Source organism: Anopheles ziemanni, chromosome 3 (assembly GCF_943734765.1).
Source record: "Anopheles ziemanni chromosome 3, idAnoZiCoDA_A2_x.2, whole genome shotgun sequence".
Taxonomy (NCBI): domain Eukaryota; kingdom Metazoa; phylum Arthropoda; class Insecta; order Diptera; family Culicidae; genus Anopheles; species Anopheles ziemanni.
Window position 1 is genome coordinate 33,476,856 of NC_080706.1, and position 25,063 is coordinate 33,501,918.

At 39.4% G+C, this 25,063-nt stretch overlaps 1 protein-coding gene across 1 annotated transcript in view; it reads left to right on the plus strand.

The window, feature by feature from the left end:
- LOC131286488 (allatostatin-A receptor-like) overlaps nucleotides 1–8,353 on the plus strand; it is a 33,754-nt gene extending 25,401 nt beyond the window's left edge. The window contains exons 3-4 of the mRNA XM_058315448.1: nucleotides 403–561; nucleotides 8,252–8,353. Coding sequence (XP_058171431.1) covers nucleotides 403–561; nucleotides 8,252–8,353 — 261 coding nt within the window. The remainder of the gene's footprint in view (nucleotides 1–402; nucleotides 562–8,251) is intronic.
- Nucleotides 8,354–25,063: the final 16,710 nt, after the last annotated feature.

The window sequence follows — 25,063 nt, forward strand, 5'->3', positions numbered from 1 at the left end:
CAATTTTATGCTCTAGGAAACTGGAACCTGTAAAACATTTCGCTACATGTTGGCTGTAATGGGGGTCTCATTAAAATGATAATTGCTTTGCTGACCGGCTGCTATATTTGGTTGCCTAAATGCATCAACTCCCTAAGCATGAAAGGATTCGGAGATGATGAAACTATGCTATAAATTGGAGTTTTAGGTGAACAACAAAAACTTTGATATTGGATTATTTCTTATAATTTTCTATGATGCATGAGTTTGGAGTTTTCGAAAATTTATTTATTAAATGTAAAAGCACTATCATTTCCACGCATCTAGATTGCAGATGAAAGTGTGTTTACACGATTTTAATGTATAGAAGAAATGTTAAATCCGATTCACCGATTTTAATCGACTTTGATATATTATTCACAGGTCATCCTGGTGCTGAAAAGTGTCAAAGTCTTCGTGCCGGACACACATTTCAAAATCTCGCTGCAAATAGTCTCCCACGTGCTCGCGTACACGAGCTCCTGCATCAATCCGCTGCTGTACGCGTTTCTTTCGGAAAACTTCCGGAAGGCGTTCCGCAAGGTAAGTTACATGGTAGGGAACTAAGGTACCCCTGGACGGTTCATGTGGACCCTTGTCACCACCCTTCAGAGACCTAATCGAACCAAAAAAGGGCAACTAATCGCCGGATCTCTTTTGGGATAGTTCTTTTCATCTCCGGTTTTTCGAAGTTATTTACGTTCTTTATATTCGCCATTGGAAGTCATTTGTCATTCCATTATGCCACTTGGATAGACTGCGTTGTGCGGGGGTGTGGGTTGTTTTTGTAAATGTGTATATGTAGGGCGAACTTAAAGGCATTTGCTGGAGGCGAGTCAGAAATCAGAGACGATGGTTTTCGACTCACACCATCAACAATACTTTATTCAAGTCAAAATGTTGTGGATTAGTTGTTACAATATTAAGCGTAATTATTTTAAACGAACTTTTGAGTGACTAAACTACATTCCTGCCTGCAAGCCTAGTGAAGAAAATATCTTCTTACTCTTAAAAACGTTATTACGCTTAAAAATCTCATCTTCAAGTCACGTAAGGTAACAGATGATGGTATATTCTTCAGCAGTAAAATGCTTTTAGTGCACCCGAAACGCTGATTTTGCATCATTGAAACGATGCCTTGCAAACGTGACTGATGACGCTTCCGGTTGACGTGAGCCGAAACACGAGTCTTGATGTCGATTCGGTTCGGCTAGCAACGAACTGTCCCTCTACGACGGTTCGATTTCTTTGTCACGTGAAACTCATTTACATTTGCACTTTTAGCACAGGAGTCCTTAGTAAACAGCATCAGGGTTTTGTGATGTGCTTTGTCTCGGAAGCCTATATTGTCGACGTGACCATTCGCTTGATGCCGAGGTGCTGAGACGAGCTCATGGACGCTGGATTAAATTTGTTTCGGAACAGTAAAAGCAGACCTTAGTCTCAGATTAACAAACGAGCAGATGTAGTCGACATGGAACAAAGGCAAATAGTGCTCTTGATGCCTTTATTAGCTTTGCTGGGGTTGCCTGTATCAATGAAAAATATTCCTATCCGAGAAAAGAAACAAAGAAACATCTTTCATCCCGTACAAGGTTTCCCCCGATGAAACATATGGTCACGGTAGCAGGAGCATCATATTGCTTTGAAAAGGTTCCAATTGGAAAGCCTTGTCACCAAATCTTAAGCGTTGCTTCCACAGAAAAATTATACGCCATGGATGTTGGTTGTACGATTGTGGTACGAACAATGGTACACATCGGACTTAGTAATTGTTGGCAAAGCATTATTTCAAACAGTACAAACGAAACCCTAATCCGTACGGACTGGATCCGTTTTGATTGCCATTGCTCAATGGGAAATGCATTACTGAAGAACTTCATTGTCAAACCAAACCTTCATTGCACAATCGAAAGCATTTATCAGCATAAGGTAGAAGCTCGGTGTTTTTCTCTTGAAATCTTGATTTGACTGTATGAATTCATAGACTAGAGTAATATTTTATCGCGTCTATGCAAACAATCGATAATAGACATTGTTATGTATCTGATTGCAGCTGGTGAACATGCTGAAAGTGGCCAGATAGTACATAAAACCAATATACTATGCTCAATCATGAATTTATGAATTTGAATTATAAAAACAAGTCTCACAAGCGGCATAAGCTCTATTCGATCTTCTATCAAACACAATTCCTTGAGCAACGATAAAATCGATGACTATGTAAGTAATTCTATGGAATGCGTCCAATTAATATTTATCTATAGGCAGTGCTTAGGTGGGAGTACAAAACATGCGCCCACGTGATATTGTATTCGTTTGCTTTCAAAACGGCTCCGAACTCGTATGTTCAAAATGTTGAGTAAGCCGGAAGAAGTGTTTAGGCAAAAAACAATCTAATTTTTCCACTCACTACAAAATAATCTGAGGAAAACCAGATTAGGAGCTACCAAAAGCAATCTGGATACTTTAAACTTCCAGTTATGCGATCGCACTGAATTTCAAGAGCTGTTTCATGTCAGTGACATTCCATTTGAAATCTCACTTATATACATCCTGTGGGTAAGCTGTGATTAAAAAAGGGAGAGAAAATCTCATGCTCGCTTTGTTCTAATTATGTGCTTGAAAGTAACCCCGAATAGGTGCATTTGCGAGTGTTTAATCCGTTCTATCAAACGACAGGGCAAACAGCGGATGACGGCTATTTTCCACCAGTTTTTGGCAAAACATTTCTGCTTCTTCATGCTCACTAAGTCATGCAATCTCGCGCATGGGAAAGTGGAATTCCGAGACTGAAGTTGTTTATTTAAAAATCTTCCAAACGACTGACGGCCGCTGGTGATGTGAGACCCGACGTTACCAAGCGCACTCCATCGGTGTTTGTTTACGCAAAACGAGTGCGTAAATAAGGCGGCAAGATCTGAACGTTGGTTTCAGATTAGATAACTTCCCTACATTTCTCAAAGGTAGTGAACACACGTATGGATTCGCATATTCGAGTATCTTTCGGTGTTTATCCGCCAAAAGAGTTTAATGTCTGACACAATGAACATTTATGGTCACATGTGCCATTCGTTGCATACATAGTTTATCGATGGAACATAGTTCTCTCCTTGCTGTGATTGATTGCATTGTACCATCTTATTCCAGCAAGTCGGTTTATACCGGTTGTTTCTGGGTCAGAGAATTCATCAACTGCACTCGTACATCGTACCCAGACAAAGGTGCAGACAAATTGCATTCGTTTTCCTCATTACATTTGCATGTCGACTGCAAGCAGTCCGCGGCGTCGGTGCAGATGTCATCATTACGACGATGGGACGAGTGCTCTGTTTCTGGGAAATGGATCTTGCGAACAGGAAACGAACCGTTCGCGACATCGCGCTGGCGAATCGCAATATATCCATCAACTTCCAAGGGACGATGTTGCATGGAAAGCTGGCGTACCTTGGAAACTGTCTGCATTACCGTACGACTTAATGTAGATACCCATTACAGGTTAATGTACGTGGTGGACAACTTACAGCACATGTTCATCGTATCTTCTTCTGCATTTTAATGAACCAATCTTGTGTAATGATACCCGACTGCAATTGCTGCATCATGTTGGGTGTAAAGGTTGTTCATAATGAGTTGAGTGTCGAGAGAATGGATTCTCCGGTCGGGTGTACATCGATGATCGATGTTGCGGGAATCGCAGGAAGAGTTTGGAAAACTAATCTACAGGTTCAATATTTACAGCCATAGCGTGTTTTCTCATTTGAGAAAACAATAGCAAGAAAATCCACCTCCTGCAAATATTATTGTTGCAATGTCAACGACAACGATGACAAGGATAAGTTATACACAACAGGATGGACTAAAAAAAGATAAACTAAACTTTGAGCGCTAAACTTTGATCAAACGTGTCAAACAAACTTTTGCAGGAAAAACTGCAAGCGGAAAAGCAATTTCAAAACCACCAACATGTTAAGCGCCGCCCTGGTTTGGTACGCTCGGGTTGTGATCGACCGAGAAAGCAAGTTAAATTTGAAGGAGCAATTTTAAACAGGCAGACGAAGGAACCCACAAAGGGACAGCTCGATAATGCCATCGCCAAAAAGGATGCGAAGCAATTGCAGGGACAGCTTAGTGTCGGTTCACCGAAAAAGGATCGTGCTTTTAACTCTTTACCGTAACTGTTGAATAATTTATGCCAAACCAAATCCGTGCACAGAGCTTTGCAGCAACGGAAAACAAAACAGCCTGGTGAATATATTTATGATAGATGGACTTACAAAATATTTTTCTGTTTTGTAACTTGTATGTTACACTGTTTTATGAATTGAATCTTAGTATTTCAGTCTTCCACTTAACACCATGGCTCACATTTGATGACGCACCACAAATTATGACAACAAACGTCGGAATTATTGGACAGTAACATAATTGGATTTGTTTCCGGAAGTCAACCATTTTCTTCCCATCCTGAAGACAAGAGCCGACCAAAGAAATCAGCGTTATTCATGTCTTATGACGTTGACCTACTTTTCCGCGAAGTTATGTCACATTCTCAAGCATCACTACCCTTCCTCCTTTGACGCTACAAAGGTATCTTTGCCATCTATTTCTGAATAAATAGAGGCCTGAGTGTCAAGGACACGCGTTTGGCAAATCCTAGGACACGCTTAACAGCTCCCAGCTCAAGGTAAACTGATGTTTAACGAGATAAATATTTAATACGTGAGCCGTTTTGGCTTCCCTAATGTTCTACCAGCTCTGTCTACTCCAACACAGGATGACAAAAGTGATATGACGTGTTAGAAAAGGAAGACAGGCGAAATAGTCTTAGCTACCGAGAATGAAAGTGACTTTCTAATACGCCTCAACCAAGCGCCGTCGTTAGTATCATCAAAGTCGAGCGCAATGTTTAGTAGCAGCTCGTGCACTGTCAAGAGGACACTTTTCCGCTAACTTTTTAAGATATTCTTTGTGATATCATGCTTTCTCTACAGCTGTTTGGTTAGGATTATTATTCTTAAAAGACTTTATGATTCCAAGAATGTTTGCGAGATATTATTTCCCACTAATTCTCCGATTTTAAAGGGAGGAAGTCATGATTCTCCCGTTATACAGTTTGTTTTTTGACACGGGAACGCTGCTTTGAGATGTTCAAACCAATGGGTCGGTTTATCATATCTTTCGCATCGTTGGAATAAGGAAAGTTGGACAGTTTTTGTTCAATTGGAAGACACAAAAGTGTCATGCCACTGATGTAAAAGCGAATGGCCTGGGCGATCGTCTTGGGAGATGTCATCCGTTGTTTTCTTGTACACTTGTTACAACTTCTGTTGTCACACCAACGCACGTTGCTCGAGAATTGGAGAGATTTTTTGTCCAAAAGTGAGCTGCAATATAGAAATAAAGTAAACAACAAGAAAGCTCGACTGTCAAACATTTCTCCCAGGATATTATGGGATCTTCTCAGCAGCTCGATACTAAAAGACACCAATTTATGGATTGCTTTTCGAAAAAGGTTTTGGTATCGATGGAAAAGTTTGCAAAGTATTAATAGATTTGTTAAAAAGGTAAGGTAAATTATAAACATACAATAAAATCTTTTTCATAGGTTTCATTCGTTTGTGTGATGAGATCTATTTATGGAAAGATCAAAGTTCGAAGTTTGCAAACAAGTTATTTGCGAACGTGGTTATGCAAACGATAGACGCTTTTAACCATCACCACATGTCACTGTAGAACAAGGATGAAGTTGACTCGTTGCTTCGTCACATTTCCGAAGAAAGTCAGGGTTCAGGTTATGGAACGGAATTTTAATCAGCTATGCCAAAGAGAAGAAGAGAGAGAGCGAGCCATAAACATAAAGAAGGACGCCGAGGGTAGTAGGAAACACGCTGATGAAACTACGCTCGTGCTCCAGTGAACTAATTGCAGATGCAGTTGTAATTGCCATCGGCTGGCGCATGCTACACGTGCACCAAGGAGAGAAAATGGAGTTCCTTTGTCACCGCAGTGGAATCTAACTGGAGCAACAACGTTGTTCCTACACGCATTCGCCAGAAGATGACTTTGGAAAACAAACCACCAAACAGTTACCGGAGCTCGGGTGGCATATGGCCACTGGTTGTAGCAAGGATATTTTCGAAGAGAGCTACCGTTTCACACAACGGCGCTTCGAGAAGCAATCGCGAACCAAATCGGGCCACGAGCAACCGAGCCACGATAGCATAATGCTGACATGTATTTAATGTACTTCGTTGCACACTCTTAATTGCACTTGTAGCATTATTGTGGCTTAAATGATATTAAGCGTGACATGGCATGCAATTGAATAAATGCCAGAGCGTAACTTCAAATAAATATAAACAGAGCATTTGTAGTGAACGACAAAGGTATAACTATTCAGCACAACGTGAAGAGCTTTTTAAGTGTTTCGTTGCGTTTTCGTGCTTTACACTATCAAAGAAATAAAGGTAACAAACCGTATGATGAATAAGCGGTAGCCAACCTTTGTAAGAAGCTACCGAATGCACCATACTTCACTATCTGCGTGTAACCTATGAAACAGCAGAAAAGAAATGGTGTGAAATGATTTATTGCATGATTTTCTCTTTCATTGAATCAACACAAGCGAAACTAATTTGAATGATAAATGACGGACTCTCTAGTGCATAAAGTGGATCAATAGATTTTACCGCTACTGCCTTTTTATTTTCCACTCTTAATGGATGGCTATATTTCCTTTTCGTTGTACATCTTCGCGTCCCTTACTCACATTTTACTTTGCTCTCTATAGTTCAGTGTTGAGATCAGCCCTTTCTCTTAACACCATTTTACCACAACAAATTGCATACATTCTGGTGTCACCGAGGGTCTGCGGCTCAACCTTTGGTTGTATGAGGAAAGAAAATTATGTTTTTCAATTCCATTTTTCCTGCTGACGTTCGTCGTGCGCTACCTAGCGAGATCCCAGAGCGGCCAGCATCAACAAGCAGCCAACATAATCTTATTCCGTCATCGTCGCGTCCTCGTCTACCATTGTTCCATTGTGGGGCTTTCGTTGTTTGTACAAAGTGCATAACGCAAGGGAATGGAATTGTGTTGATGGGATTTTTTTATCCACCAGCAAAAAGTCTTTCCTGTTCGCTGGATCGCTGATTGAAGCATCTGCCGGTACGTCCAAGATTAAAGCACAGATGCCCCCACGCCTTTGCTCTTCATCGGTCTCAAAAGGCGTTGACGAATGTGTGAGTGTACTTTGTGGATGCTACCTTCGAGATAAATATGATACTGCAATACCAAGTGAAGGTGTTTGTCGTTAGCCCTTCTGGGCGCTGCTTTTCACATCACGTTCCAAAGGAACAGTAGATGAGTTTATGATTTGCATGAAAAAGACACAGTATACCAATTCAAGGACGTACCATGATGACCTGAAGGGGAATTCGTGCAGTATGAAAAGAAAAACAAACATCAATCCCACCGGGAGGATATGAGCTAGTTTCAATTTTGCGGTGCATCCGGTGAATCGCATTCATCAACCAAACGAATCTGGTTTTTCCCTCACTGTTCAAATGATGGAACGAGTGTACAAAAATGTCAGAGTGTCTCCGGCAGCTACGAAATGTTAAGTTTTATTTGTAGCGATTGCAGCAATGTTAACGTAGAGTGGAGCTAGCGGTTATGCAAACAGAAATGGTGCATTTCAGGTGAATACCAAATGGACATTTTTTATACGTTTGATGAAGCGTTTGATTAAAACAGAATCCAATCATATCCAATATGCATATATCCAATATGTATATCCAATAAGAATTCTACAAGCATAATGATATCTCCCACAGAATAAGTAAAATAAATGTTCATGCTCGAAACGTTAACTACCATGATTTAAGTGCAGCCTGCTTCATTCGTAATTAATCCGTGTAACAACTGTTTATTTATCGTGATGCGCTATCCAATCAATGTTTTGTTCCTCCAAATAAAATAAACTAAATCACCGTCAGCAATTCCACCCTTGCCTGCAAGGTGTTGCTCGTATTTTAAGCTGAGATTATTGTAACAGTAATGAAGCTTCCAAATAAACAGCCTGTACCGAGCAGATTGCAATTCACTAGAGGAAGTTTTCTCCTAGGAAATCTGGTTTATGCACATCATGATTGCCGACAATCCTATCCCGGTTTCTTCTCGCCCATCGCAAAGTCTACAAATCGTTTCTCCATCCCGTTCTCTCTTGCAGATCGTTTACTGTGGTCCCGGAAGTCGCCGACAGGGCAGCCAACGTCACATGCCACTGCCAACGAAAACGACTCGCACCGGTAGCTGTCCGGACATTTTATAACCGGAAGGGGTTGAGGAAACGTCGGTCACATTTCTTTAAACAGCGTTCGTCATTAAGCCCCAAGCCAGGTCGTGTCCACATCATTTGGAATTAAGCAAAAACCAGAATGTACAGTGAATCAGAGTTCTACAAACGCCTATTTTCTCGACTGTTAGACAAATCAAGTGAATGCCCATGAAAGGTAGGATATTTGAACTCACTACATTTTAATCTAAAATCAAAACCGAATCTGGAAAGGTTGGGGAAATGTATTTATATATTTGTAGAGTCAATGCTTTTACTTAAACTAATAACAGAACCCAACGTTAATTGACTTTTGCCTTCTAAGCGCTTTCTCACATTTTTTAATCTTATGAATTGAATTAGTCAATAAGTAAACATTGGCGTCGGCACCAGGTAACAAGGAGAAGTTACAAAAAGTTCATCATAAGCCATTTCTGAAAACGTTAAATCCGATTTGGGTTACACTGTTTACGTTCTTTCAAATAAACCTCGTTTCGTGGAATAGAAATTACGTGGTTAAGGTTCTGTTGGTTTTGTGTCACGGTGATTACCCAAGGGTGAAGTTGTTGGGTACTTTTATGTTGACCATGGGTAAATGAATTTACACAGTTTTGGGTAAATGAAGTGATTGGCTTCGTATTTTAAGTTTCTATCCTGATACCGAAAATACGATTGGTTAGAAGCAACCATTAAAAGTTAAGTTATCCCTTGAGGCAACCAACACATTTGTCAATACGTTGTTTCACTTTGAACTTCATTTTATAACCAACCTTCAGGACATTCCACACCCCAGAAATGGTCCTTACATATCAGAAGAAATGATTCACTCAACCATCACAAACTATAAAGATGGAAAAAATAGCGAAAACATTTAGTCGTCAATTGTTTCCGCAAACCGTAAAGTTTACCGTGTGAAAAATTTCAATTTTGTCCAAATCATCTTGCCACAATCATTCCAAGCGGCTCTTTGATTTTTTGATACGTTTACAATTCGCGACTTCGTAATCGTTTTCCTCAAATATTTAACTTTTCAACCATATTATCCAGTAAAGAATTATTTTGCGATTACAGAATAGTAGATCAAATCTTCATCGGGTTGACATATAAAACACAGCAAACGAACTCCGTATTGGTGACCAGCACTTGCGATGTCTCTATCTTGTCGATTCATTTTCATTTACTTCGATTGCTCGTTGTGAGTTTTACTGCCAACGTATCACGAAACCGGATGCAACCCTCATAAACATCATAACCTGAGAGCAAAAATAAAATGTGTTGTCCGGTGGAAGTGGATAGAAGTTTATAGCAAAATAAAAATGCACAAACCCCATTGCTGGTGTAGACTCTTGCTGTAAGGTGAAGACTATCTATCCGAGTTAAGCTACTCCAAAGAATTCCGTATCCTGCGTGACACCCATGAAGGAACGGGCCTTTTTCAATCTTAGCTGAATCACAGAAAATGGAAGAAAAGTGAAAAAGAAAACATACCGAGTGCCTTTTCGTAATCATTGGCCCTTCGTAAAGGTCCGAACCAGCCTCGCTACGGTTGGTTCCATTTCCGCCCTGGATTAATATGGATGGATAACCTGGAATGGTTCGGACGAGAGCGAGATACTGGCAACATGGCACGTAAGTGAAATTGTGTGTACTTTTATCGAACTTTACGAGTCGACCGTGGATGGAATGATTTCGAAAAAAACTCATCCAACATGCCCCGCATGTAACATGTAATGTTTAGCGAGTCACGCTTTCTTCGGCCATCGTAAGAATTGTCTGTTGATATTTTTTCAACTTCAGAAAATTTTGAGCTTAACTATTGTTTTATTTCATTCGGTGAATCAACGGTCCCAGACTGTTTTGTGTTGTGTGATTCAGAACATTTTGGAAGTTACCAGCGCCATTATGTACAAATTTTCTGAAAAGTGTAAAATTTCAAGGTTCATTTAACATTAGCTGATTTAATCTTAGAGGAAATTGAAAAAGAGTGGAACGATTGATTCAACGATTGAATGGAAAGGAACAGCCTGGACTCTAATGGAGGCAAAAACTCATTAGACTGTGTGCCCTATGGTTTCTCTTCGAACTATTGGCCAGTCCGGATGTCCTCTTTCCGGGACCGGATGCTTTGTTCTTTGACGATTAACGTACGGTTTGTTATGACCACTTCAATCCTGCTGATGGAAAGATTGATCAATCGAGGTCATCACAGCCGAGTCAGGATAAAAACCCAATCAATCGCTGAAAGCTTTCAAAACTAGCCATGATAAAACATATCCTCGGCAAAAAATAAATTGTTTCATTGATGTTGCATCACCATTTCGATATAAAATGAACTGCTCTAGTTTTCATACGCATTACATACTTTAAAGTAGATGCAATGACCGAGTTTTAGTAAATTACTTTACTATGTCAAAGTACAAATATTTTCTATCCATTCTACAGGCAGTCGAACACCTATAAACTAAAACAATTTCCCCGAAAAGGGGTTATCTGGATAGCAGTAACTGAAGCAAATTAGGAATTCTGACGATCAACGAAACGCTCGACGTGGCAACAGTTGCCTGAAGATCATTAATTCCTCGCTTGCGTGACAGTAACCGTGACACAATCCAATCCTTTTACGCTCGACCACGCTTTCTTCGGGCGGTTTGTTAGTTGATTAAGGAAATGATTAATGAGGACCCAGTGGCACCATAACCAGTGAATCTTTATTATACATTCGCCGAATAGTTTTCCGTGCGATTTACAAGCGCTAGTGCTATTGTGCCCTAGTTTATCGGAACAAACAGTAGCTTCAAGTTCATTTGATGTAAATCACTAAACAACTATAATTTCTGGTTCAAGCCCTTGCAATTAATCTGTTTCAAATATCAATCACGCAAACTAAAGCTCGTTTATTTTGGCTTCCAATGCGCTGTGTTGTTTAGTACAGAAACTTGCTATAAAAAGGTATTGAACATTCAAATATCAATTTAAGTTTCTGAAGAATTGTCGTTGTAAATTCCAGGTAGTTTGCTGAATGCGTGTTTTCCATCATTCCCAAGTCTCATTCAAGTATAATAGACATAGAATATTATTGCCTCGCTGAACATCCGCAGTCCTCTCCACAGAGGTGATCTTGAGTATCTGACGCTGAACACCCAATTTCAGTGAAAAGTTTCTTGAAGTTCTAAACCGAAGAAGGAACTTTTACAAGAGGTACTTTCATTCAGTGGGATATGATCAAACAGCACAAATCTTAGTAAAGAGAGATTCTGAGGGCGGGCCGGAACTTGATGTCACTGAGACCGACGGGTTGAAGTATACCAAACTCTACCTTTTTCGTTCTCATCTATTCTGTGATGCTCCACTTGGTTGCCTTTTCCTCAATCGGATGCGGCATAAACTGCAGAAGTAGAAACACTATTTCCCGGGCTTTTGAAAGCTTTCTGCTAAACCCTTATCTGCTCCGTTCCCTTTTACTCGTTCTTTTCCAGTGAACAGAAATCCCGACCCAGAGAAACACCGTGTCCCAGTCTTTGTATCTTTCAATTGTGTCCAATTTTATGTTGCGTCCTTTTTTTCTTAATGCCAATTGCGCGGGATCCAGAGTCGGGTTGGCGTTAGTGAAAGTTAAACATTGCGCAGTAACACCGGGGATAAACTTGTCTTTTTATGCTTTTGAATGCATCGAGTCTCACTAGTTGTCGAGAATGTCGTTACTTTCCCTCGCACCAGGAAGTAAGTCGTTGATGTTATTCACAGTGACGTGCGTTTTAGCCGCGGAACGGCTTTCACTTGGAAAATTAAATCCATCCTGTTCATGCAACAAGAACGAAACTATTTTGGAAGTGTGGGATGAGGTATGTTTTTTGCCTTCCAGGCAGTTTCTTCGTGCCACGTGCCACTTTGTAACCACTGGTACTCCTAACTGGATATTACCTTGGAAAACCATAGATATGAGAGTAAACAATGAATTTCCGTTTTTGAAAATGTGTATGATACGTCATGAATTTAAGTTTGGATTTATTAAAAATACGGGGTTTCTTCGTAACTTGTACAAAATGTTTAGTCACTGACTAATAATCGCAAACAAGTGGCAAATTGAAAAATGTTCAAATATAGATGTATTAAACGCACAAATGTAGTATTTAGAAACGGTGTCAATTTAACATTTCAAGTTATAGTACGATATTTTGCAACCCTTGGTAATAGCAAAACTAATATTAGTGTGAAACTCTACCTGTGGCTTTTATGGTTTAATATTTGACTCATAATTATTTTAAAAAAGCAAATAACGAGATCGACTGTTTTTGAATGATTGACAATCAAAATACAAATTTGTTTTTTTTTTATTTTCTTATACACAGTGTTTATTCATGAAATTTCAACTAGTGGGTTTATTTGAAAATAAGAACAACTTAACGCACTTGCACTAATTAATCTATTTATTTTATGTTCTCCATTCTCGTTACAGTTTTTGCAGTTATGATCTGGAGTTTTATTATTGAATTGTTTTATTATTATTCAACGAATGTCACACTGGTTTAAACAACAATACTTTTTTTTTTAAACTTCCTTAACCACTCCCGAATTTGTTTATGCTTATGAACATCCCCCACTTAAGATCCTGAACTGTATTACGTTTCAGTGTATTCAACGCGCACAACGATTTCAAATTCGAGGATTTGAGTCTTCGAGGGACCCTTTTCCGTGGCTGTTGAAGTGCTGTTTTCGATACGGTAAGCGTCGGGGTGGATTTATTAAGAGTTTGAAATAATAATATAAATAATCATTTGCAGTGGTTCCGAGAGTAAAAAATGATAATAGATGATAATAAGCAGAAAAAGTGTAGAAAAAAAAAACTATGTTTCCTACATTTCCCAAAGCTGTACCTTTCATAAGCGCGAATTCCGGAAGTAGGTTTTTGCGGAAGAGAAACAATTTAATAGATAATTGATAGAGATTGGTTGTACAGAAGAAGTTAAAAAATAAACCTGAAAGGAACTAGAAATAATATAAACCAAGAAAACAATAATGATAATCGTCAACGAGTATCTCTTTGTTATTTAAAATAAATTAGGCAAGATAAGGCTAAACACGTTGGTTTCAAAATGTATTAATGTGCAAAAGAGATATATTGGGGTAATGAACGTTGCTTTTGTTGTGAAAAAGTTAACTTTCTGCGCAGCATAGACAAAATTGAGCCCCTTCGATTTCTCTGGAAGATCCAGCTACGCAACAACGGCCTTTAGTGGTGTTTGAAAAAGTGTTTATGTAACTAGCTTTTCCTTAAGTTATGAGAATGGCTGCGAAAGGAACAAACCCAGTACGTGGCATCAATCATGCCTGTCCTTATGACCTGATCCTTTAACATCTTGTTTCTCGCTTCATCAAACTCCGTCTAGCCTCCAATTCCATCTGCTCCCAGACTTCCTAAAGATCGCTACTGTTACGATAGATACGCTCATTGCATTCTTTATTTCGGGTGCTCTTCAATCTTATAAATTCGCGCTATGTTTTATGTTCTTGTTTACTGTTTGCATTGCGCGCAAACCCCGACAGTTCGCACGCACTGTGGCCAAACTGCCAAAAAACTGTTTCCATCATCATCATCAACACCGTCAGCATTGTCCTCTGCATTGCCATCAAGGGTGTCGTGCATGCGTTGACGGAGTGGATTTTTCACGGCTGCACAAAGTACACCAAAGAATGGCGTCGCGGGTAACGTGGTCGATCTGAGAAAATTTCAAATTTTTCGCATGCCGTCATGTAACGTGAATGTGTTTTATCCCAACTTGCACATAAATCACTCCTCGTTTTTACCACTCTGCTACCTTCTTTCCGCGATGGAAAGACATGGTTGAACGTGACAGAGCGAAGAAAAAGTTACCAACTGGCGTTGCAAAATTCTGCGTACATGTCATCCCGCAAGGATGTTGGTTTAATCCATTCATCACATCAACCAAACATCAGCTGGGCCTTACAAAGCTCGGTTTTATGCCGCTTGGTAATGAAATGTCCTTATTGATGTATTTATGAGTTTGCTTACTTGCTCGTGGAAAATCGCACATAGATAGTTAAACCCTCTATGCATATTTTGAATTTGGTGTTATTTGCCTCAAGCATTTGTCATACACATTTTCTACTGCCGTACTCATCTGCTGGAGAAATCGTCCAATAGTTGCTCAAGAAAGTGATTTTCATGGCAAAAGCAACAGAAGGGAACCAAATTTGAGTGAAAACTTTGAAAATGCAGCTGAACAAGAAAACATGCCTGTTTTTATAGGTAATTTAAAACATTTATCCACATCAAATACACCAGCGCGAAATAGTTGAACAGCAGAAACTGCATAACGTTGTTCATTAGATAGGGATGTGGTATGAAGTGATGGATGTTGGAAAATGCATCCTCTTAGAAGAAAATAATTACATATGTGTGTAACGGGAAAACGTTAGTATTAGAAAAAAAACATTGACAAAAATATCTTTGTTAGTCTAGTCGTACGTCAAAAGAGTTTAAGCAAATCCGATATCGATAAAAGTGATTGGATTAGATTAGAACGAAAAATATAATGGTTTAAGTTGATATCGTGACACAAATAAAGTATTGAAGATTCTAACGCATGGGAGGAACTTAGATCTTGTGCTTCAGAACTGTAACGCAAATAAATGAGCATACAAACTCATCAGTATGAGTGAAGAACTTATTAACGCCGTAAAAGTCTCAAAATTATGTAAGATAAGTAGTTTAAAGGTTGGCTCGGCATAGTTGCGCTCTAAATATATTTTGATCGGTGAAAGTAATATAACAGAGACTGCTGCATTTTGTTCGCTCACCTTTGGTTAAAAAGAGATAAACCGGGTAGGAAAGAAATTGTTTACTAAAGAAGGGTCTACTGCGCAAAGGCTCTAGTTGTTCCGAACAAAGCTGCTTCGGTAGTGTGAGTACCTTTTTCCGCAGGAGTGCCGCAGGAAGTGAGTACAATTCCTTAGCAATTGCAACATGTGGGTCATTGGATAGAAATCGTATCAATTTATCGTACAATTCAAGTGAGTCGAACTGTTTGCTGTTGGTTTCCGCTAGCGATATATTTACCTGAAACACACAGCACTCATTCTAGGTGGGTAGCATAGAAGCAATGTGCAAACAAATGAAACACACAAGAGTGGAAATTTTGCTATATGGTGCGTAAAATCGACCGATGGCTCCTTAAGTCTTGCAAACTGAAGCACAATTCAATGCAATGCATTTTCATCGAAACGTGGTGCCAACAAGAGTGGAAAATCAAATTAATCGTCGGATGATGCGAATAGATAAACAAAATACGTGTGAAAGAAAAGGAAATCCCATGTTGAAGCGTTGTTTCGTAGAATAACGTATTAGCAGGTGACCTACCTGGAGCTAGAAAACACATCAAAGAAGTACGCTGCTTGAAAATTAAGCATCAAAAGATTGAAAATCTCTATTGTTTCCACATCAAAAGAATAACAAATCGAAATTCAATTCATCGAGTAGTAACAAATTTATCCTCCATCAACTACGCCAATGGGTAATAGTGATTGTAAAGAGTTTAAAGAACGATTGTACTGTACAGTTTGTAGCATCATTCACTTTAACAAACGAAAACCACTTTTTTACCTGCAGAATAATCAATAAACGATCCACACACAAATAAACTACTTAAACTAACACGCTACAGTATGCTGTCATGTAAAATCGTAAAATTGACAAACACTGAAAAAAAACCGTTAAAGATGAAGTGGTAAAACAATTTAACAAATGCAACCGAACAGGGTTTTATGGAAAAAATACGTTTCGATAGAAGCACTTTTTAGCAAGTCCATCAAATTATTAGCTCAGCCAACGGCAGACGATTTCTAAACACGCAAATTCGTAGGGTTTTTAAATCTTACAGTTGAAATAAATTCTCCCCCCAAAAGCACACAGGCTCGCGTTTGGTACTTTCATTGAATGCAATCCGAATTTATTTCACCCGAAAACTGTTCACATGAAAGGCTTAATTGTTGCGTAGAGGTAAGTTTTTGCATCTATAATTAAGTAAATGTTATTTTTTCTAAGCATAAAGGTGAATTTGTTTATAAACTATGCAACATGGAGCACTTTGTAGAAAGAGCTTGTGGAAATTTACTTTAAAATTTTTATTTTTGCTTGAAGGTAACCTAATATTATTCTACTCCTACGATTAAGCCTGTACATCACGATGAGGCGAATAAAGAATCAAGGAGGCTTGAAAGAAAGATGAAAATAAAATCTTTCGTTTTCTTCTTTGTGCGCCGTAACAAAAACGAAACGAAAATTGTCTCTCGATCATGAGAAATAGGTCTTCGCGCATGGGTTGATTCAATAAATATTACTTCAATGCACTGCTGGAAAATTATCGCCTTTGCATAGACTATGCAATACAATGGTATTTTTGTGTTTTTGTGTGTTTTGAAGAAAATCGCCTGGACACAATTTTCAACGCTACACCACGAAATGAAGGTATGCTGTATAAAACAGCGCACCATTCATTGCTATACATTGTTGTACAGTGTAATAAAGTGAAATATGAAAAGTTTTGTAAATTACTCACGCTTCACGCTTTGAGTTTCATTGGTAGCAAACAGCATTTCAAAGAATCAAGTCGACCCTTCCTCATCATATCATGCGAACCACCGACGGTGCCTCTTATTTTACTCGCTCAAAGTTGTGCTACACTGCACAAGAAAACTGCAGCGTCAGCTGAATCAATTCAATATGACATCGAACTTTCATCTCGCCGTGAACGATGAAGACGCACGGTACCATGGCCTTGGAAGACATTGAAAACAAACAGACTGAAAAAAACAACGCTCGAAAGACTCTCCTTGCAGCTGTAGGTACGAAGTAAAAGCTGCTGTCAGTAATTTTTAATTAAATTTCTTATCAACCGAAAGCTCCAGTGCGCCGTGCAGAGGCGGAACAAATGGTGAAAGTATAATTCTGCTCAATTCACTACACTAGAAGCGCACCGAACCGGCGTTTCAAGCGAAGATTCGGGGTCGGAAGTATCCTAGGTGGTAGCCAAACATGCCTCACCACTTCAGCATAGATCGTTCCACGGGCCTGATTAAAGCTCAATCTGGCGGAAACAATCTGGGCGAGCAATTACATCGAGAGGGCGAAGACATTTGTTGGTTCTAGGAAACGACAACAATTAATTTGTTTAATTAGCAGCAAGCTCTACAGGCTTGGCGAGCAATGTGCGGTCCCGGCAAGGACTTTCACTTAAGTGACATATTTACCAGCGAGGTATGTCGCGACGGAAAAACCACTTCTAGGATGTGCGAACAAATAATTCGAAGCGGAAGAGGAGACAATTACTGACGGTAAATGTATTTTAACCCCGGCAAACGAAATCAAAAGATACATAAGTGCGCTTTTCTATATTTTTGATAGTAGTATCTTTTCGTTGAAAATAATCACATTTGCTAAAGGAAAACGTAACCCTTGAAACAAAAAATCAACCTCTTGGGAAAGCTTTAAGCGCTAGAACATCTCGTCTGGCTTTTGCTTATCTAGGATTCGTTATTTCTTTCGTTCGTACCCGCAAACTCTGCACTTCCAGTGGGCCCATTTGCTCATTCATGGTATTCTGTCCCGTGGGATCTAATACCGTCTCGGCAGAAACGGTGCGTAATCCGAAGCTCTATCAATTCTTTCCTAGAAGAAGAAAATGATGGAAAAAGATGGCCATAGTCAGCCAATCGCCGGTGGCAGGGAAACCAACTTCCACCGTAGCAGTAAGGCTTGCGGATAATGGAACATTTTCTTCGTTTCACTTCCTCCGCTGTCTTGTTCCATTCCTAGGGCGGCTAGTATTTTGACATGCCAAAAAGTCTTCACCCCCCCGGGGGGGAAAAATTGACCTCGAAAAGCCTCGGCTAGCGCATTCACCGGTCCCGGGTTTTTCCTTCGGAAAAAGTGAAATTCACCCAAATCGCTGCCAGCTGTTTGTCTACTCACCCTGTTACTTATCGTGCAGATAATCTCGCTGTCCCGGCGGACACATTTCCTACGTCTGGCGGAGTCAATTGTGACACTTGTGAATATGTTTGTGTGTGTGTGTGTGTGTGTGTGTTTTACTTCGCATCGTGATAAAAAGTATATTTCCAACCGAAGCAACTTGTTGACGGAAGTTGGTAGGTTAGCTAATTTCAGTTTTAAACTTTGCTGTAGGGAGGAAGGTAACTTTTCTCAAATGTTCAGATTGCTTTCTTTATCATTGGAAAGAGAAGTTAAAACATAAACTTCATATCAAATCTTTTCATTCAAATTTAAGCAATCAATTTGCCTTAGGCATCAAATGATTTGTTTTTATTCTAAAATAAAATAATTGACTGCTAAGAGCAAATGCTTTCAGTTATAAAAGATAGATAGATAGATAGAAAGACAAAATTTTGAAGGAATTTATTATACTGCAAAGGTAATTTTATTCAAAATTTTATCGAAACTACTGAATCATCTCTTTTTTAAACCCTTGACACTGTTTCAGCTCATACATGTTCGAGACGTCATAACTTCTGGGCTCGTCCTTTACGAATCAAATTAGGAATACAAATGTGACCACTTACAAAATTGGAGTTTCGTAATGGCAGACCCAACCACTTGAGGTAATACAGCAATAATGAGAAACAAGTCGTTAATTTAAAATAAGCTGACAAGGTCCCCGGTTCTGCTGTGACTGTCGTGGGAGATAAATGTCAACTATGTTCCGAATCTCCCTTTGAACCGGCCACGACCGAAGGGGCAGGTCAAAGCACCTTGGCCCTCGATGCTACCGGGATCGGGCCAAACTGCAGACCGAGACCCTCATCACTCAAATTAACACATCCAATCAGCTGCCCGCAGCGTGGCCCCATCCCATGAACCCTTTCTCTCGGCCAAACTGCTCGCAGAGGGAAAACTCCGAACGCGGTGAACGACTGGTGACGGGAACGGGGATTGGATTTCCAGGGAAATCCGTTTTCAATCTGCGGTAAACCCCTCGTAAAAGAAACCCCAGTTAGAAGACGCCGCAAACCATCCCTCAATTGCGAATCGGAGGCAATCGATGCGGAGACGATAATGTCGATGCCCGGATTTGATCGACAGTTACGAAATTTCGTCCGGTTTTCGTATCTAATCGGCCCGAGCCGATATGCGTCGACCATAATGCAAACCGTACGTGGGCAGACGTACAAAATCGCGTTTTACCTTCGCGTTAAGCTGTGGATTGGTTTGCGCCAATCCGGCATCTATTCGCTGGAGGCTACGCGAAGTTGGGCGACATATGGCAGAAACGTGACGGCGTTTGGGTTGAAGAGGTTGATACCCTGCTGTACCCAGGTTCCTGGTAACATGGTCGATAATGTTATCGTTGACATTAAATGTGTTCAAAATTCCTACCGTGTTCAAATAATTCCACGTTGTCCACCTTCAAAGTGAACCCGGCTTCACTTCGAGTGGATATGCGTTTGGTTATTTTGACCCTCTTACTGCAAGGATTTATAAAAGAAAATTAATAAGTTTTATTTGGAGAACTAAGTTTATTCCTCAAATTTTTATAATGAACAAAACAAAACTTTTATTACACACAATAAACAATGTATCTCACAAATCAGTTTCTAAAAATCGATCCAGTTTGTCAGAAAAAAAACGTATCCCTTACGTCTTAACGTGAAGTGAGTAAGCAAACAGTCAAACTTACCCCCATACATGAAAACGAAAAACCTACCAGGAACACTCGCGGAAGATTGTTTTCCCAAACAGTGCGTGAAAGTATCGAGAATGGGATCAAAAGTTTGTCTATAACCGCAACATAGGAGGGAGAGAAAAAGAGAAAGAGGAGCAGCATAAGGATTGGTACGTGCGAGTGTGCTTGTTTGAACGTCTTAAGGCAACTCTTGAGCTCGAGGTTAAAGTTTGTCCAAGATACACGATCGATCAGCTGAAGTGTTTACTTTCCAAATGGACACACATCCTCGAGTTGCCCGTATCGATGTTTGACCGGCGTGCGGCGGAACGTTGAATGACCCTCTTCATCGCCTCTATCCTAATCTTTGGCTGTTTTCTTGTCCATGATACTGTGTGATCAAAAACCGATAGGAAAGTTCATAACATGAATCGGTTGTCGATTACTTCATCGTGATGTTGAAAGGATGACATTAGGCACAGACGGTTTGCACATCATAGAGAACCATTTAGATCGACCTGATTAGTATAAAGCGTGAAAGATAATAATATAAAATGATACATTGACGGAATCAAATCTCGAGATCTATTTTGGACTTATCTACTACGTTTAATGGCAATTCTTCAAACGGTTAAAATTTTCTCCTTACTTTGAATTCAATTAAATAATTACTTTTCCCAACAGACACGCCTCAACCCGCGCATGGTGCCTCCGATGACAGTACTCCAATGGAAAAGTTTCCTCTATTAATCGGAGCACATCTGCCCAAGACGGTAACATCTAACAGATCCCGTAAAAGCAAACACAGCTAAAACCAATTTCAATATGCTGACTAACCACAGAATCAAATTGATTCTTCGCACAGACTAGAGAATATGCTTTCGAACGTTTTCCACCGGAAACACAAAACCACTTATTTCAAGCAACGCTTGTGCTTGACGTTGCCAAATGGAAGGCTATTTGGGAGATAATGTTTGTGAAAATTGCTCGCTCTAGCACGAAATTGAATAATACTATATTTTTCAACAATGTAAGAAAATACGCACACATTTGCGCAAGAAACTCCAAAGCACAGACTCAAGGCTTGAGCTAGCTGAGTCTCCAGCTAATTATTCAACCGGAAATCCTCACAGGATGGACTTTCTGCTTCGGCGGCGATGGGCGTTTCCCATCGAAGGCGTCGCCTGCGTTCAAGCGTAGCCAACAATTTCCGGCTAGATTTCCGGTGAGAAATTATCCCGTTAGCTAATGGAGGGATCTAAATTTAATTTCACTTTCATCACACTCACACACCCCCAGTTCTCGTGGATGTAAATGGATCGTCGCAACGAGCCAGCTAACTTTTATTTTTCTTTTCTGAACGTCCAACTGCACTTTACGTTGCATTAAGAAAGCTTTTCTGCAGCGCCACCAAAGTAGTGCAATGCAGCCGTTAGTCCAGAGGGAAGACGCTAGGAAACTGTGGCTATAACAAGCTATCATCCAAGCATCGTAGAGAAGAAGTTAAAATTAATTGCATTAAATGAACAGCAGCCTTACCGATGGAGTTTGCATTGAAGGTAATGGGTGAAAATTTGTTTTATGCCGCACAGTTAAAACTTGTTCAAACAAGACTCAGTATTACGTTGGTTTTAGCGGTTATTTTAGCCATTTCATTAAAGTTGCCTTTTTTAAATTTAATTTTAAGCAAGAACTACATAAATAAACCATGAGATAGATATAGCCCGGACACTAAAGCAGTAAACGGTGAATTCTCTTAAATATTTTTCATTCTTTAAATTCTCTTCACCAAGCTTTTCAGCCTGATGAGAAAAATCGAAAGAAATAGTTTAATTTGTGTGCATTTGAGCATCATGTGGAAGCATGCAATGGGGTTCTTAAATTGTCGTCGGTTTAATGTTTCCCAAACGAAGGAGTGGATTGTTCAGGTTGGTTCATTTTTACGACCGATAACCAGCGACACCTACTCGAACTGGTTTGCAGTGAAGTTGAGTGCACATGGGTAACGAACCGCAAACTGGCTGCAGTTTATCTTTCTCTTTTTTTCTCTCCCAATGGTGTAGAATGTGTCATAGAAGAACGATAATCTGTGTTTAAATTGTAGTCAAAGACGGAATACTCTTTTTATATGTGTTATATACTACGTGCACTCAATTTAACCATCATATGTTGCACTCATTTTTCCTGTTTGATACATTTTTACGATATGCAAAATAAATTCAAAGATCATCAAAAACGAACAACATATGAACACATTTCGATAAATTTGTAAAATAATAATACCCATTTTTTTAATGAGTGAAAATCATACCATTCTATCACGTTAACTGCTTTCGTTACAAGTGAAAAAACACATTGCCAGTTTAATAGCACCCTATCGTTTTTTTACATTTCCCTCCATTGCTGCGAAGTTCATTGTCACTGAGGACATATACCGACGGAAAAACACGTACATGCCCCTCATACCTGTTTGAATGTTTGCTCAATTTCTCCGTACCTGATAATGACACGGTTTATGATCAACATTAAACGAGTTCATTCATTTTCTGACCCGTTGGTCGTTGCGATCCAATCGGTGATTGAAGTGGCACGGTGCGAACGGGAAAATGTAATTAATCTCGTCAACCCGACAAGTGTTCTCGTTATCGCTGTGGTGCAAAAGTAATTTAACAACGCTCGTGAAGAGTAATTTCCGTCATTCAGTCATGATGTATCGAACATTTGCTACATACTGGTAAAGCCCCAGAAACATAACCAATTTTACGTTTTTCGTTCTTTGAATCTTTTTCGTTCATATTCTATTTAAAATAAATGTTTTGATGTTCCCAATCAGTTCGGCACAGATTTTGTTCTTCCATTATTGGACATATGAATCAGTAGCATCACTAAAAACTACATTACACACATCAAAACGACATTAATTAATGCCTTCGTTTCTTCTCTTATCTTTTTCTTCTGCACACGCATTTTTGCCTTGTGATTTCGTATCCCATTGGTCCCGTGTATTTGTTACATGTATTCACACACTGTTTCATACCAGACATTAGTGCAAAGCTTTTAGGTGTTGACAAACATCGGTTTCTAATTTTAGCTTCTTATCTACCTGCCCATTGGCAACACATTTGGATTATATTACGTACGCTATGAGTGTGGTGTTAACTCGGTGATATTGATAACCCGATACGACCGTTTTTCTCCGAATGAGTGCTGAGAACGGGTTGCTAGTGGTAATTCAAAGAAAAATATTGTAATACTTTAACATGGTTGGATGCTTTTCTAAGACAACAGCTATTAAATTAATAGAGGTATTATATTCATCAGAATTACTTCAAAATCAATCATCCATAATACGCTTGATCGTTAGATTAAAATGCCATATGTTTTATTTTAGGAAATTATTTCCGATATAACTAATTTATAGAAATGTTTAAAATTTAGAGATATACAGATGCCACAAGTTCAGGTCCATTATCAATTGCAGATTGAATCATATTCGTAAATCGCACTCACATGTAATTTTTTCGACGAAATTCGACGAATATACAAATGGAGGCGCCCAGTACTTGATGTAAACAATTTTCATATGATTTAGAATTAAAATGGAAAACAAAAACACATTTTACATGAAGTACATACATTTTTCATGAAATACAAGTGATATATTTCTATTTTATATTTGATAAACGTGGGTAAACTTCCTCACCTAATCTGCCGAGCCCAATAATAAATCGCAACCCACAAATACACACACGCCCATAAATACCAATGCGCGTGCATAGAGTTTCATTCATAAATCGCAAACAACCGTGAACGAACGACGTGCTTGGCTCTGGAAACGACATTATCGCTACCATCAACTGGAAGAGCAAGCTCACCACCACCAGTTGATACATTCTGGTAGAGACTTACTCACTACATATTTCTCTCTTATGATAATGCTTCACAGCGAACACATCTCACTTTCCTATTGTTCACTCACACGTTCACTTTCACTCCGGTACGAAACTCCATCAGAGCTCTCGTGAATGCTGTCTGATAAACTCATGTCCAAGTGGTTCGTTTTACGACGATGCTGTCAGTTTTGGTTCGACCTCCACCTGAGACGCAGGTACCTCACAATCCTACCGTAAATCTGGTACGACATCATGTCTCGCAAAAAGTGGTGTGGCTGCACTATACATATGGCATAATGTAAGCTGTTTCACCGAATTGTGTACGAAGGGTTTCTGTGGAACAAACAGACAGAATGAGTGAGCCATTGTATGCTTGGCGGCAATTTCGTTTGCGTGTGCCTCGTTGAATCGGAGACTTTCATGCCTAATCAGATTTAGGAATAATATGGCTAATCACAAACGTAATTATGATTAATTGAGCCTTAAAATGCAATCAAATTCAAATAAACACATCCACCGACACTTAATGCTAAGTTTACACGGAGACGTGATTGAAATTGATTGGTCGATAATAACTATAAAAAAACTTCTGCATTCAATTAATTTTGTGAAACAAAAGTCCTTTTCCTTTTTACATATGGCGCTTTTGTGTTAAACGAAAGTTACTGACGGTAGTTACTTTCCAAAATCAGAGCACAATAAATTACTCTCATTTATGCAAATGAAATCTTAAGTGTTCGCTATCAGAGCAATTGAAAAAGGTTTCCAAACACAGACCAATAACAACCATCCGAATGCTGAAAATAGCACAACAAAAATCATGCGTATAAAACAACTTTAATTTATTCCCCCTTCAAGTGCTTGTTCAGATCGTTCGAAACGAAGAAACGAAACGAACCAGCAAGGAAAAGATGTCGATACCGATCGGAGATTGCATTATCAAAATTGCATTTGTGTTTTGTATTGTTTTTACTATCTTCTTCTTATTGCTAATGCTGTAACTGTCTCGACAGCTTGCTTCATGCTTCCAGAAACACAGCATCGAATGCCAGACCCACCTAAACGGTGGGCGAATAGCACTTTTTGTTCCATCTTGAATGGGAGGGTTTATCGCACAA